Source organism: Thermobia domestica, chromosome 13, assembly GCF_964235325.1.
Source record: "Thermobia domestica chromosome 13, izTheDome1.hap1.1, whole genome shotgun sequence".
In the NCBI taxonomy this organism is placed as follows: Eukaryota; Metazoa; Arthropoda; class Insecta; order Zygentoma; family Lepismatidae; genus Thermobia; species Thermobia domestica.
Genome location: NC_137466.1, coordinates 23,515,854 through 23,532,421, shown reverse-complemented (window position 1 = coordinate 23,532,421; position 16,568 = coordinate 23,515,854). Strand labels below are relative to the sequence as shown.

Below are 16,568 nucleotides of genomic sequence, written 5' to 3'. Positions count from 1 at the left end.
CTTGTTTTGCGTGGCATTCTCACAGCGCAGTCCTACATTGATGTTTTAAGCAGCTTCTTGCTTCCCACTGTTGAAGAGCAATTCGGGCATGGTGATTGATTTTTTCAACATAAACGAGCACCTGTTCTTACTGCACGGCTTGCGGCAGAATGGTTACACGACCATAACATCCCTGTAATGGACTGGCCTGCACAGAGTCCTGACTTGAATCCTATAGAACACCTTTAGGATGTTTTGGAACGACGACTTCGTGCCAGGCCTCACCGACCTACATCGATACCTCTCCTCAGTTCAGCACTCCGTGAAGAATGGACTGCCATTCCCCAAGAAACCTTCCAGCACCTGATTGAAAATATGTCTGCGAGAGTGGAAGCTGTCATCAAGGCTAAGAGTGGCCCAATACCATATTGAATTCCAGGAGTACCGATGGAGGGCGCCACGAACTTGTAAGTCATTTTCATTTTCAGCCAGGTGTCCGGATAGTTTTGATCACATAGTATATATATATATAACAATACTCAGAAAAATAAAATATGTCTACACGTTTATTTTGTGAATCATTCATAGTGCCACATCATAAAGGAAAATACATTGGAATTTTCAGTGCCTGTACTTCATTGACTCTAATTTTTATATACCATAACTGTGTCCTGTAAAGATAATTCTATGTGTTTGAAAAGTATTTGTAAATCCCATACGCAGCACTTCCAATGAGACGAGGAATCCCTAAAACAGCTGTGGATCCCGCATTAACCATTGTTAACAAGTCACTAGCTTTCGTATTAGAGTTGACTGTCTCTGCAATCTCATCTCCATATTGCCTGGATAAGGAAACCAGCCATTCTTGACAATTTTTAGTTACTGGGTGGTAAGGAGTACCGTTGCGCTCATTATTCACAACGAATTGGCGGAGAATATTTGGAGATGTTGACACCGTAGCGATTGCCTTAATTGTACCTTGTTCTTGCGGGAAGTGTGGACTCCATTTCGGAAGCAAATACGCTGATTTCTTTCCATTCTCTAAAACAACCTCGATGCTTATCCCTGGAAGAGATGGAGCGAAAAGATCTATAGAGATACATACATATGATAAATAATCTTTTGTAATTTACTCAATTACGCAACTGAAATAATTCTCATTCGCTTTATGGTGAGAAAGTCGTCTGCTGTAAATTTCACTAGATACAGCCATATTGATTACACACGGTTGATTTCGATATTTTTTTTTGTCGCTACGTAACCACCCTGGGTGCTAATGGGATCTTAATTGGACTTGAATTGAAAGTACAACTGTTTACCTAAGCGACCACGAAACTATGGATTCGATAGTAATATCGATCCTTTTCTAGCATTTTGATATGTATCCCGACAGTACTCTTTTCCAGATTGTAAGAAATATGGTTAAAATTGCTCTAGACATATCAGAATTATGTCGAAACACACACATACATCCACTTTCATATATATAAATACAGAGTGAGCCAGCGAGAAAGTGAGAGAGAGCGACCAAAGGCATCAACACTTCCACATTGCAAAAGCATATATCAGGTATTGAATTGAAAATCTATGTAAAGACCTTCTGCTGTGGCATGCTTCGTAAGGACAATTCCAGTCTGCTCACGTGACCTTTGGGGTTCATGAGTTTTTTGCGAGCGTTCCGACTTTGGATTCTCTGTTTAAACCTTTTTTTATGCCTCGGATATTTTTTCAAGAATATCAATGACATGCCGTAATACGAATGTTGAGAAGTAACCTCTATATGACAAATAGCTGCAAATAAATACACTACATAACTTATTTATTGCGATGATATTTTCTTAATTTGAATTTAACATTCACATATATCATAAAATACCAACGTACTGTGAACACTTGTTATATTTTAAACATAATGATCACTATGTTCTGCAATGATTATATGTTATATATATGTATAACTGACGTATTTTAATGTAATTATTTTATATAATTTTTCATCCATTGCGGAAAATAGAATTTCATAAAAGAAAACGTTAACTCAGATGGGAATCGAACCCTCAACCTTACGATTTGAAATCCAACGGCGTACCACAGAGCTAACACAAGCGCTCTTCGGAGAATACTTCTAGCGATATATAGCTGCATTTAAGATAATAATTACATTCATATCCATTGCAAACGGTGCTTTTGTTCTACTTTGACTTTTATTTTAGTACTCAGGAGAGAATTGTTTTATATGTCTTAACTTTCACCATTCTTTTACATATGGAAAGATTCGTTTACGTATCTAAATGTTTCATTAAGTATGGAGAGCAAAATGACAAACAAGCATGTGCTGACATTAATACAAAGTTTCGAAATATTGTATCATTAAGAATTTCAATCCATGTTGCTTTTTATATATTATTGGTAACATATTTAAAAGAAGAAAAACACATCTGCAAGATTTTTCCCGATTGCAAAGGTTGGCTTCGAGGTTCGAACCTGGTTTACTTTTTTCGGAAGATACCCGAAGTCGGACTTACAAAATGTTTGCCTCGAAACAGCAATAAAGAATGCGCTCAACCTTCTTGAGACAAGGTGTACATACAAAGCATTACATATGGTAACTACGTCTTGAAAATTATGTCAATGAGGTGTGCACCATGCTTATTCAAACAGATATTTGCACGTCGCCTCACAGCACTCACAGCTCGTTGAACCATGTCCAGCGGGGTTTGGTGGATTGCATGTTGAATGGATTCACGCAAATCCTGTAATGTTGCAGGTTTTGTTGCATACACTTGTTGCTTCAAGTAACCCTATAGGATGAAGTCACATGTCGATAGGTCGTGCGAGCGTGCAGGCCAAGGAACATTGCCGCGACGAGACAACCCGTCCTGTAAACATCCTCCTAAGAATGTTGATCAATGCAATTGCTGTGTGTGACGTGGCCCCGTCTTGTTGGAACCACGTCTGTCTAAGGAGACGCCTTCGCAGTTCTGGGAGTAAAAAGTTTTCGAGCATGTCCACACACCGAGCACACATGACAGTTACAGTGTTACCATCCTCGTCGTTGAAAAAGTATGGTCCAATAATCCCATCAAAATAAACACCACACCATACTGTTATTTTAGGGCTATGAAGGTGCACTTGATGCAACATCCTCGGATTTCTGAGTGCCCAGTAACGGAAATTCTGCTTATATGCACACCCATGAATGTGAAAAGAACCCTCTTCGGACATGATTAACCTCTGCATAAAGTTTGGGTTCTCATTAATCATTTGCAACAGCGTATTGCCGAATTGTACGCAAGCATTAAAATCCTCAGGAAGCGACTTGTAAATCATCTGAATTTTGAATGGGTGGAAGTGTATGACATGGTGTAATATTCGCCGCACACTCCTATCTGACATGCCAAGTGACGCAGCATGCCGACGAGCTAAACGCCTTGGATTTCCAATTAATGCTCCTCGAACCCTCTCTATGTTGCCTGGTGTTCTCACTGAAGGTCGACGACCTGGGGATTTCTTTGATATTGCAGAAGATGAAGCTCGGAACTTTTTCACCCAATTAAGAATAGTTTGTCGTGTCGGTACCTGTCCATTTCTGCCAATGTTAAAATGACGCTGATACTTACGTTACGTAATTGTTGCAAAGTCTCTGTTCTTGAAGAAACACTCCACAGCGAAAGCGCGATGTTCGTTAGACCAACGCTCCATGGCTACTGACGAAAGGCTTACGTAGTTCTTCCAATACTGCGCATGCGCACCGAACAGTCGAACAAACCTACATGCATATGCAATGCTTTGAACCACTTTACAAAACAAAACAACAATGAGCACGTTATTTATCGGGTCACGTTTTCTATGCTCATTTTACATCGTCTAACTATTTCTGCCGTACCGTTTATTTTAAATATATATTATTTTATTTTTCTTGTTTAATAAGTATAATTATATTTTTCTTTCTTTTTCTATGGAAATTAACAATTCTCATTTTTTCTTTTTATTATGGGAATAAGGAAAAATATTCTGAACAATTTTAAAGCACTTAACGCCAAGGCGTAGATAAATATGCCATTTTATTTCGTTATCTGTGTGATATATTTTCCTTTCATATATAGGAGAATTAACGTTTCCCTTTAGTCTCGTAAGGAAATTAGAAAAATGGATATTCATAACAGCATCCGTTTCAAACACTTAATGTCAAGGAGCAGATAGACTATTCTATTTTGTTCTCCCGATGAATAAGCATTCCTTTTTCTTTCTTTCTTTCTTTGTTTTTTTATGGTGGCCCTTCAGACATACCTAGACGATATCCAGTAGTTTGCCTGAAGGCATAACGTCGCATAGCAAACAACTCGGTTCGACACGTGCCAATATACCTATCTTCTGAATAGAGTTGGAAGTCATTTTTTTTATTTTCATGATTTCATGGAAAGTTATATACATATCTTCGCTTCTGTACTACTTCCACAACTACTACTTATCTCCCCGAAAGTAAGCAAATCGCCTTTTTGAGTACTTTTTTCATCATGTTTTATTGAAAAAAAGTGTTATGAACGAATCAAAAAATAGAAAAATTTCCTTCGACCGGGTTTAAACTCACGCGAAAAGCAATTCTTGTTACCAGCCTACAACGCTAGCGCGCACGACCACGGGGACCGATAGCAACAAGCGTATGATTTCTGTTATATACATAGGTATAGGCTGCGTAGCAAGATACGGATAACGCCAACCAGAATCGTGTATTTAGTTACTACTTCCGGGAGTACTCTCCCGAGCAAGATCTCAACAACCTAGTCCAAGCTAGAGGTTAACTATGTCAATAAAATTCATTTCAAACGGTTCAGCCATTTTTCGTTATGATAGACAACGCATTTTTCATTTATATACTATGTAGATATACGTTAATAGTATTGTTACTGTCTTTTTATTTAAGTTATTCATTGATATAAAAATGATGTATTACCTTTAATATTTAACAGTATCATACAAATTCATCGTGCGTATGACGACGTGTCGTCGTCTCCAGGTCTGTTCCGATCACACCGGGACACGAGTGTCATTGCTTCCAGGTCACGAAATTCGTAACCAATTATCACTGCTTCAAAACACCAGTATAATAATAGGGTATGCTCTAACCCCAACGGGTAGGAACTGACTGTGGTTAGATATTTTCCTAAAAACAGACCTCGATTCTCCGTAGAAGCCTATGGTTTCGGATCCCACGTTAAGCTGTAAGTCCATGTCTTATATAGCCTTGCTGCTGAATGGGACCCTAAAGTAAAAGTAACTACTACAACTAATAACAGACATTCTACAAAGAGCTCTGCAGACCATTTTCTTCATAATAAATATTTTTTTCATACCAAACAGAGCAAACATAAATGTATAATTACAAGCATTCTATTAAAATCTTCCGAACTATTCAGAAACCTAAGAAAACAAAAACAAACAAAAAAACAAGAAAGAAACAAACAAAAAAAAAAACGATTTGATATATGAACTTCTACCTAACATAAGTTCTAGCAAGCGAAGCAGGCTATTTTTAGCATTATTCAATTTGATCAGTTGCTACATTTGCTAATAAAAAGTTGACGTTAAATGTTCTCCCTGAAATATACGCAAAGGAGAAAATACTTTTTGATCAAAGATCCGGCTTTAGATTGGTTCATTTATATAAAAAGAGTGAGTTCGTAACGACACTATTACAACCATGGGATTCAAACATGTGTTGCGTTATTCAAGGTTGAAAGTTCTTAACATATTTCAGATTCTATCGAGAATCAAATTCAAGGTATATATTTCGAGGTGAAGTGTCCATATCTGTTCAAGAAACTTGTATTTCAGAATCTACTGGCAATATTATCGCTAACTTCAAATACCCTGCATTTCATTCAGTTTATTGTATTATAAAACATTGCTTAGTTCCATTATAAAATTGTTCATAATATTTGTCATATTATTTTCGATATTTTAGGTATATATATATAGTATACATATATAGTATAAGTATATATAGTATATATATATATATATATATATATATATATATATATATATATATATATATATATATATATATAGTTTCATTTCATTATATAATGAAATGTAATCCCATAGTGACAGTTTGAACAATAACCTCTGTTTTGTTAAGGACAAAAAGATGAGAATTTTATATAAAAACGAAGAAAACAAAATTAGTAATATTTAGTTCCAGAAATAGGGATGATGGAAGTCAATGTGTTGATCACACACAACACAGCTGAAATCCATTTCCTTGACCATATTCAATTTATTTTGAGCTGTAATCTTGTTCATAGTTTTTATTAACAGTCAAATCTAGAAGTTTTACCTTGTATAATTCTACTTCATTTTTTCGCTTGACAAGAAAAAAATAAATAAATACTTGCAGAATATTGAATGACACCTTGAACTGTAACCATACGTTTCTTTCTGCTGGAGTCCTACCTGATCAATAATAAAATAAAAATAAAAAATAACGAAACGAAGATTCGAACACGGGTCGCGAAAATGGGAAGTCTGCACGGATCCAATGAGCTACGGAATAAGGTACACGAAACATCTAGGCTATAAATATATGGGAATAATCGTAAGCTTCACGCTGTGAAAGAACTTTTTTTCCTTTTATTAAGTTTTACGATATTTCTATAGTGTCTTGGGTGAACTGCAAAGAGATAGCTCATGCAGTTATTGATTTGGTTAGGGAATGGGCTTTAAAAACTTTTAAAACATTTAATTAAATCGCGATATGGTAGCAAGTAATGTGTAGCGATTTCATTCTAATGGCAATGGGAAAAGATAGTATCCCACGGAGAACATGCATTTTCTTATGTGATAGAGAATACATCACTTGGTAATAGGAGCGTAGCCAGGATTTGATTTCAGTAGGACCGCTGGCTAAATGTTCATTTGGGATGTGTCCGGGGGCTCACCCCGGGAAAAAGTTTAAATAAAACCGCAGTCTTAGGCCTTATATTAACAACTTCTAGAAATGACGGGCGTTCCAAACCTCCTGGCTACGCCACTGCTTGGTAGCATCCATTGTTCCTCATCATAACAAGTCTGTTCACTTCCACTTTCAGCCATAATTTTATTCTTCCAAGCCAAGAAGAATGCATTCGTTCTACGCATTTGGCGCTCTTAAAAGTAAAATTATGGTATAATTAAACGTGTGATTTTGCCATTTGAATGTAAATTTATGTCCCTTAATGACCAAAACAAATCTTATAGGCGCAACCTGCTTCCTAAGCCCCGCTTGTGTGCTTCTCCCTGTTCCCAATAGAAAATTTAGTTTAGGTATTTTCTGCAAAACTATTCGCGAGATATAGAATTTCATACTCAGTACTTCTGTTTACTTGGTAGGGAAATTCATAGAATTGGAAATAATTCGTTTGTATAAGTATAATTATGCAGAACATCGATGAATAAATGTTTTGTGTTGCTAAAAATGTATGCAAATTGTAAGGAAATTTTCTAGAGAGGTGGAAAATATTCTTCTCAGGTTGAGACAACAGTAATTAAGTTAGTGCCAAGGAAAGAAAAACTAGAGACGGGGAATTTCTCTAGATTCCCCATACAAATAAATCACTGGTCGTAACGTACGTTTTTTCCTGACGTATGACTGTCTGTCATCCTGTGTGTCTCCGTGGATGAGTGAGCTAAGGCGTGGGTTGATAATCATAGGGTTGAGGGATCGAGTCCGGTCGGGGAAGTTGGTATTTTTTTTTCATTGTTCGTTCCCCATATCTTAAGATGTTTTTCTCTCTCCCTAATGATCTGATGCTCTCACCTGAGTTCTCCACTTGAATTCAACAATTGGTAATGGGATGCTCTCAGGTTCGGGTGAGCTTATAAAATCAAAATTTGCGACAAAATATGAACGCTATCCGATCATTTTGTCTCCAATTCTCAATTTGCACATATGAGTTTTTTTCTCCTTCATCATATTTGCATCTCCCGTTCTCCTATGTTGTCAGTTATGACAAAAGATGACTTGGGAGCAAGATTTCAAATCATAAAAGCGCTATTCCAATGGGCTCACTCTCGCTAAGCATTTGAGTAAAGTATATGTTTTCATACTGTAGGAGGGAAGCATTCGCTCTTCCTACCCCCCCTGAAGTGACAGATTATTTATTCAGGTTCTGCAAAGTCATTTCAGATCAAACGACTTAAAGAGAGTTGATTGAGTTGATTTTGATTTTAACGTCTCATTTCAGCAGCGTGGCTATATGAGACGTGGACCTACTGATTAACGTGGAATCCGAACCACATGAGCTCCCGCCGGGAATCGAACCCGGGTCTCCCGCGCGAAAGGCGCCTATGCTAACCGCTTAGCCACGGAGGAGCTCACGACTTAAAGAGAGTTCATTACAATAGCAACAGGATTGGACATTCATTTTTTGTTGCACTTTATCTTCACGAATAGCACGAATATCAAATAGTATGTTTGGCATAAGAACTAAACGTCTAAGATTCATCTCATTTTGGAGAAATAATGCTGTAAACGGTATTGGGATTTTACCCAAGTGTACGGGAATTTTCAGCTCCTGGCGATTATGCCACACGCCTTCTTTTAAAGCTAATTCGGTTGCAATACTTCCCGGCAAATACTTTGGACTCAACTCGTGGAGCACTCTTGCCGTAAATCTCCATATAGCTGTACCATCCAGAAGTGTCTCTTACTGTACATCTATATGGAAAGTAATTACCAGAGACCAAACAAAGCTTTTCTCGCATACAGCGCAATGTACACCGATGATAAAAGCAACACAACAAAGTTGCTAATTACAACTCGTAGTTGCCAGCCATCGTTGCTTACATTTCTTTACAAAAATTCAACAACAGTAAATTTAATCGTGCATATTAGGGCGAATTTGGCAGAGCATGGAATTGGTCAACTGTTAATGAACAGTATGAAGTCCTACCAGGAGAGTCATTTCAGATTTTGCTTTGGGGGACAATACATTTCGCGTTTTTCACTACTACTATTCTACTGATATACTACTATTGTATTGACAAAATCTATGTAAATCTCAACCTCAACTAGGACAATTGCTCCTCCCTGATCCATCTTAACGACGCCCTCTGAATCTCACCCTCTAACTGACTTCAATTTTGTTAAAGAAAAGTTTGTTTACTTTAAAAGTCGTAAAATTATTGATGCCCACCAAATAAGATTTGAGGCTGCCTTGTGTCGAAAATGTGCTGTAAAAGTGATGTCTCGACGCGAAAAATGTATATTTTTTCTATTGTAAGAGCTGTGTCTTGACTCAAGTTTTGTCAGAAAAATTCTGTCACGAATCATCTTGTGTGAATCCCTACGTAAAACACACTTACTTCTGTTACTTCCGATGTGAAAAATGGGATTTAAGTCGCTGTATTTCAAAGAATGCAAGAACTCTTAATTTTCAAGAACTGAAGTCTGCTGACGTCAGAGATCATATACAATAATCGAAGGATCTCTCCTATCTTTCCTTTCTTATCTCAATCTGTGCAAGTGCAACCTAGTAATATATATCGAGGTAATATAGCCATTTTAGGATTCCCACTATTTGAGGTAAATTTTAGATCTTCACTCAAATAGCTACTGCTTCCTTACTATTTATCGTAGGATCATGGCTCGTTCTTTTCAGGATAGAGCACACATTCCAACGGTACCACTCGCTTGTAAGTATTACACACCAGAAACGGGAAAATCGTCGAAAACAGGGAGATTTCTCGAAAAAAAACTTTAGAAATTTTTGCGCCCCTCTGGCCCCTGGCTGGGTTCACATAGGGATCTGATTTTTCTCAAAAAGAATATGCTGTTATTCACATAATACGTGTGCAAACTTTCAATCTTGTATCTTGAAAATTAACGTCGGTAGAAATTTTTGGGAGTTTAAAGGTGACTCATTTTTTTCATGTATATATATACTTCAAAATGTACTCGTCATTACTATTTGACCTACAGTCATGACTTAAATGCCATTTTCTTCAGTATAACGAGCCCTTTCCAACGGTACCACTCATAACCGTATCATACATCTGAACCGAAAATTTCGGGAAAAACCCGGATTTATTCAAAATTCCCGCCAAAACACTTTGTCCCTCTGGCCCGGGTCTGGGTTCACGTAGGGATCTGATTTTTTTTAATGTTGTTACATTCATAACACGTGTGCAAAATGTCAATCTTGTATTGAAACCAAAGGGCGGAAAAAATTGTATATATATATATATACAGTGTGTTTGAAAAAGAACTCCCTAGTTTTAATGTGTTCTAGAATCTGTACAAAGTGACATACACTATTCTAGTTTGTTGTGTTTGATTCTTCAACTCTCGAAATTTGGCTCCCCAGTAGTTGGCAGGTCTGCTTGGACTTGAGACGGCACCAGTGCTGTTTTTTCCCACTGTTTCCTCAGTTCTGTCTACGCAGGCGTGCAGTGCAGAGGAACTCAGCAACAATGTATACTCCGCAACAGAAAGCGCAGTGTGTTATTTGGCTTGTGAAAACTGAGTCAGTTCTAACAGTGCAACGTAATTTTAGACGTCTGTATGGTGGTAAACCACCTACACCAAAAACTATCCGTCATTGCCTAAAGTCTTTCAGGGAAACCGGTAGTGTTTTAAAAGCAAAATCACCAGGTAGATCGAGAATTTCTGACGATAATGTTGAACAGATGCGTGTTTCTTGTGTTCGGAGCCCGAAGAAGTCATTGGCTAGACGTAGTCTACAATTAGGAGTGCTTAAAAGTACTGTGTATGATGTTGTGCGGGAAAAGGCTTAAGTTGCGCGCCTACAAATTGCAACTGGTACATGAAATTAAACCTACTGATAAAATCGAAAGGTATGAATTTGCTGCTGATTTTCTACATAGAATTGATGATGATGTCAATTTTTTTTAAAAGAGATTCTCTTTTCTGATGAGGCTACATATCATGTCAGTCGAACAGTTAATCGCCATAAGTGCAAAATTTTGGGGGCACAGCATCCACATGAAGGAAGCATCAACGTGACTCTCCTAAACTTTATGTCTAGTGCGGTTTGATGGCAGATCGTGTGATTGGTTCTTTCATTTTTGTAGAAAAAACAATAAACGGGGACGTTTACTATGATGCTGACAGAGTACGTCTTTCCCCAAATGGACGATATTGAGGCGGAAGAGGAGCTTGTGTTTTTCCAACTAATGGTGCCACACCTCATTACAGTAACCATGTGCATGCGGCTCTTGACACTCGCTTTCCAGGAAGATGCATAGAAAGGGCTAGCCCAATACCTTGGCCATCACGAAGCCCAGACTTAACTGCACTGAATTTTTTTCTTTTGGGGACTTAACTTCACTGGATTTTGGGAACACTTAAACAAAATATGTGGAAGAAATTTACTGTTCAAGGTAATTATAAGTGGTTAAAAATATTGCAAGGTTTGGTTGATGAATATAGTAACAAAGTACATAGAATAATTGGTGTGAAACCTGTAGAAGTGAATAAGAATAATGAGCATGTGATATTGAAAAAAGTGTATAAGAAAGAATATGAGCCTGTTAAGTTAAAGTACAAGATTGGTGATTATATTCGTATAAGTAAAATTAAAGGTTTGTTTGAGAAAGGTTATACACCAAATTGGTCAGCAGAAGTGTTTGTTATTAATGAGGTTATACCATCTAATCCACCAACATATAAAATTAAAGATTTAAACAATGAAGAAGTTAGAGGAAGAATTTATGAACCAGAATTATTGAAAACTAAATATAAGGATGAGTATTTGGTTGAAAAAATATTGAGAAAGAAAGGTAATAAAGCGTTTGTTAAATGGTTAGGGTTTGATGATACACATAATAGTTGGATAGATAAGAGTAATGTAATATTATAAATGTTATATTTTATGGTTTAATAATTCACATAATAATTAAATAAAATATAAGTAATATAATATTATAAATGTTATATTTTATGGTTTAATACTTCACATAATAGTTTGATAAGATAAGGAAAATGTTGTAGTGTAAATTTAATGTGTTTTACTTTTTATGAATATTTTCATAAAAGGTAATAAAGTATTTATTAAATGGTTAGGGTTTAATAATTTGCATAATAGTTAAATAAATAAAAGTAATAATATATTATAAATGTTATTTTTTGGTTATTTCATAAAAGATAATAAAATGTTTATTAAATAATTAGGGTTTATTAAATGGTTAGGGTTTAATTATTGCATAATAATTAAATAAATATAAGTAATAAAGTGTTTGTTAAATAATTAGGGTTTATTAAATGGTTAGGGTTTAATAATTTGCATAATAATTAAATAAATAAAAGTAATATAATATTATAAATGTTATCTTTTATAGTTATTTCATAAAAGGTAATAAAGTGTTTGTTAAATAATTAGGGTTTATTAAATGGTTAGGGTTTAATTATTGCATAATAATTAAATAAATATAAGTAATAAAGTGTTTGTTAAATAATTAGAGTTTATTAAATGGTTAGGGTTTAATAATTTGCATAATAATTAAATAAATAAAAGTAATATAATATTATAAATGTTATCTTTTATAGTTATTTCATTAAAGGTAAATAGGATAAGAAGGTGAATGATAATTATGATGATGAGTGAGTTTATGAAAATGATTCAGTTTTTATCATGTTAATAATGACTTTGATGGGGTGATCCCATAAAAGCCCTATACTAACACAACACACTAATATATATAGACAATGGCAGGAGTGTACAAGTATTAGCAGTTGTGTTAGGAAAAATAAGTATGCTAATGTTGGTATATATAACATGAAAAAAATATTATGAAAATGAACTAAAAAATTTGGTAAATATAAAAAAACGATACAGTATTTTTTCATATAAGATGAATATAAATAATGTTAATTTTACTGGTGAGGAGATGAGGGAGATGTCGATTACAAAACTAAAGTTAATATGTAAAGTCAAGAAAATCCGTAACTATAGTTCTTTAAATAAGAGTGAATTAATCAAAAAAATCGAACAATATCAAAATGAACCAGATGAATTGAAAGTTATATACACAATGAAAGTTGATGAACTAAAAAAACATTGTAAGGGTAAGGGAATAAAAGGTTATTCTAAATTAAGAAAGGCTGAACTTATTGACCGTATTAAAAAATATGAAGATGAACAAAACAGATCACAAATTAGAAACATATTTCCATTTAAACAAGATGTTTTTGAAGAATCGAAACCACAACGAATACCAATTAAACTAGAAACAAAGGAAACAGCAATACAGAAACGATTACAAACTATCACAATTGAAAACATAGGAGGATATAAAGATCCGGTGAAGTTTTTTAAATATAAGTGGGAAAGTTCTTATTAACAAAATCAAGGAAGAATTAAAGCACCACCCATTAAAAGTCAACCTTGTATTCATTTGTGATTGTATTAAAGATAAAGAAGTACAAGAACGCAATTTTAAAACTATGAATGAAAGAATATTACAATCAACTGACTTAGATGAATATATAACCCATGCTAAACAAAAACTATGTAGAGAGATGGAGGAATTTCAAGGTAGAGGATCAGGATGGACATTACATCAAATTAAACATTTAGAAATCAGACTAAATAAATATGTACCATTACGAGCTTCTTCCTATATTGACCTTCCTAAACCAATTAAAGATAAGAAAGCAGTAATCAATATTAAAAATCAAGATAATAAATGTTTCTTATATTCAATTGCAAGTTTTTTAAAACCTATTGATAGATGTTCTCAATATCAACGACCTTCACACTATACAAAAATTGTGAATGAGTTACAAGATAAATATTGTAATGGTATTGAATTTCCTGTACAATTAAAAGATATAGTAAAGTCTGAAAAGACAAGTAACATATCCATTAACGTGTATAGTTATGATGATGAATATAATATATACCCACTTCAAATCACAAAAAATAAGCAGGACAAACACGTCAATTTATTATATGTAAAAGATGAAAATAATAGTCATTTTTGTTGGATAAAGCATTTATCGAGATTAATAAGAAGTCAAATAACAAAACATAAGGAGAAATTGTACTTTCGTGATAGATGTTTGGTAAGACATTTTAGAAATGAGAAGCAATTACAACAACATGAGCTATATTGTAAGGAGCATGAATCTGTTAGAATAGAACTTTCAAAACCATATGACAATCAAATACAGTTCCAAAATTATAATAGATCATTTAGAGTACCATTTACGATATATGCCGATTTTGAATGTTTGTTATGTAAAATGGAAGTAGACCATAATTGTTCTAAAACTGTGAAGTATCAAAAGCATTTACCAATGAGTTTCTGTTATTACATCAAATACTCAAATGGTGTGTATAAACGTCCTATTAGTTATATTGGTTTAGATGCTGCAAAGGTGTTTGTGGAGAAGTTAAAACAAGAAGCAATAGAAATAAAAAAAATATATAACAAAAAAGTTGAAATGAATGGCCTAACTAAAGATGAGAACGAGATGTATAATAATTCCAATAGTTGTCATATATGTGAGAGAAACTTGAATGATTTACCACCAGCAATTGAAAAACAAATGAATATGTTAAATAAGAAAATAGAATTCGCTAACGATAATGATAGCATGATTGAAAAGTTAGAAGAATGGAAACATGAATTAGGAAAATGTTTAAAGGATATAAATAAAAATAAAGCAAAAGTAAGAGATCATGATCGTTTAACTGGAAAGTTTAGAGGTGCAGCTCACAGTTATTGTAACTTAAGCTATCGAAATCCTAATTTTATTCCAGTATTTATTCACAACTTAAGTCCTTATGATACTCACCTGTTTGTTAAAGAACTTGCTTATGATAAGAATGAAATAAAACTAATTGCAAATAATGAAGAAAAATATATAACATACTCAAAATATGTGAAGGTTGATAAAAAGAATGGAATTAATTTACGATTTCTAGATTCATTTAGGTTTATGCCAAGGAGTTTAGCAGAACTAGCAAAAAACCTTACAAAAGAACAATATAGAGAAACGTCAAAGTATTTCACTAATGATTTATTAGATTTAGTAATTAAAAAAGTGTGTACCCATATGATTATATTGACTCAATTGAAAGATTAGAAGAAACAAAACTACCTTCAAAAGAAATGTTCTTTAATAAACTTACTAAAACCCACATCAGTGATGAAGATTATGAGCATGCGAAAAATGTTTGGAAGTCATTCAATATTAAAAATCTAGGTGAATATACAGAACTTTATAACAAGACAGATGTATTAATATTAGCTGATGTATTTGAAAGTTTTAGAGATGTGTGTTTAAAAGCATATGGTTTAGATCCTGCTTGGTATTTCACTGCTCCTGGTTTATCGTGGGATTCAATGTTAAAGATGACTAAGATCAAACTAGAAATGTTAACTGACTATGACAAAATATTAATGATAGAAAAAGGTATAAGAGGTGGAATTTCACAATGTAGTAAGAGATATGTAAAAGCAAATAATAAGTATATATAAATTATAACAAAGACGAACCTTCAAAGTATTTAGCTTATCTAGATGCAAATAATTTATATGGATGGGCTATGAGTCAGTACATGCCTTACAAAGACTTTAAATGGGTTCAACCTTACATAAACATAATGAATATTCCAGATGATTCAGAAACTGGCTACATATTAGAAGTTGATTTAGAATATCCAGAATACTTACATGATAAACATTCAGATCTACCATTAGCTCCAGAAAATATGTGTCCACCAGGATCGAAACATTCAAAATTATTAACAACGCTTTACAATAAAGAAAGATATGTTATTCACTACAGAAACTTAAAATTGTATATGTCACTTGGGGTGATATTAAAGAAAATTCATAGAGTATTAGAGTTCAAGCAATCAAACTGGTTAAAGGAATATATTGATTTAAATACAAATATGAGAACAAGAGCTAAGAATGATTTCGAGAAAGATTTTTACAAGTTAATGAACAATAGCGTATTTGGTAATACAATGGAAAACATTAGAAAGAGGCCATCTATTACCTTAGAATGTGATCCAATGAGGGTGGAAAAGTTAATACCGAAACCGAACTTTGATTACAGAACAATATTTACTGAAGATTTGTGTGCGATACATATGAAAAAAGAAAAATTGACCTTCAACAAACCTATATATGTTGGTATGAGTGTGCTAGATTTGTCAAAACTATTAATGTATGACTTCCATTACAACATTATGAAACCTAAATACGATATCGATATAGACTTATGTTACACGGATACTGATAGTTTTATATATGAAATTAATACAGATGACTTCTACAAAGACTTAAAGGAAATGGTTGATCAATTTGACGCAAGTGATTATCTAAAGGATAATCAATATGGAATACCACTTGTAAACAAAAAAGTATTAGGAAAGATGAAGGATGAAAACAAAGGTATAATAATGACGGAGTTTATTGGGTTAAGATCAAAGATGTATGCCTTTAAAGTTGAAAATAAAGAGAAGAAAAAAGCAAAAGGAATAACAAAATGTGTAGTAGCAAAAGAGTTACAATTTGATGATTATAAGCAAACCCTATTCAATGATGTGAAAACATATAAAAATATAAATCTA

General features: G+C 34.0%; 1 protein-coding gene across 1 annotated transcript in view; it reads right to left on the bottom strand.

Moving 5' to 3' along the window:
- Positions 1-533: 533 nt before the first annotated feature.
- LOC145669143 (uncharacterized) overlaps positions 534-16,568 on the bottom strand; it is a 125,305-nt gene continuing 109,270 nt past the window's right edge. The window contains exon 3 of the mRNA XM_081737488.1: positions 534-1,044. Coding sequence (XP_081593614.1) covers positions 665-1,044 — 380 coding nt within the window. The 3' untranslated portion in view covers positions 534-664. The remainder of the gene's footprint in view (positions 1,045-16,568) is intronic.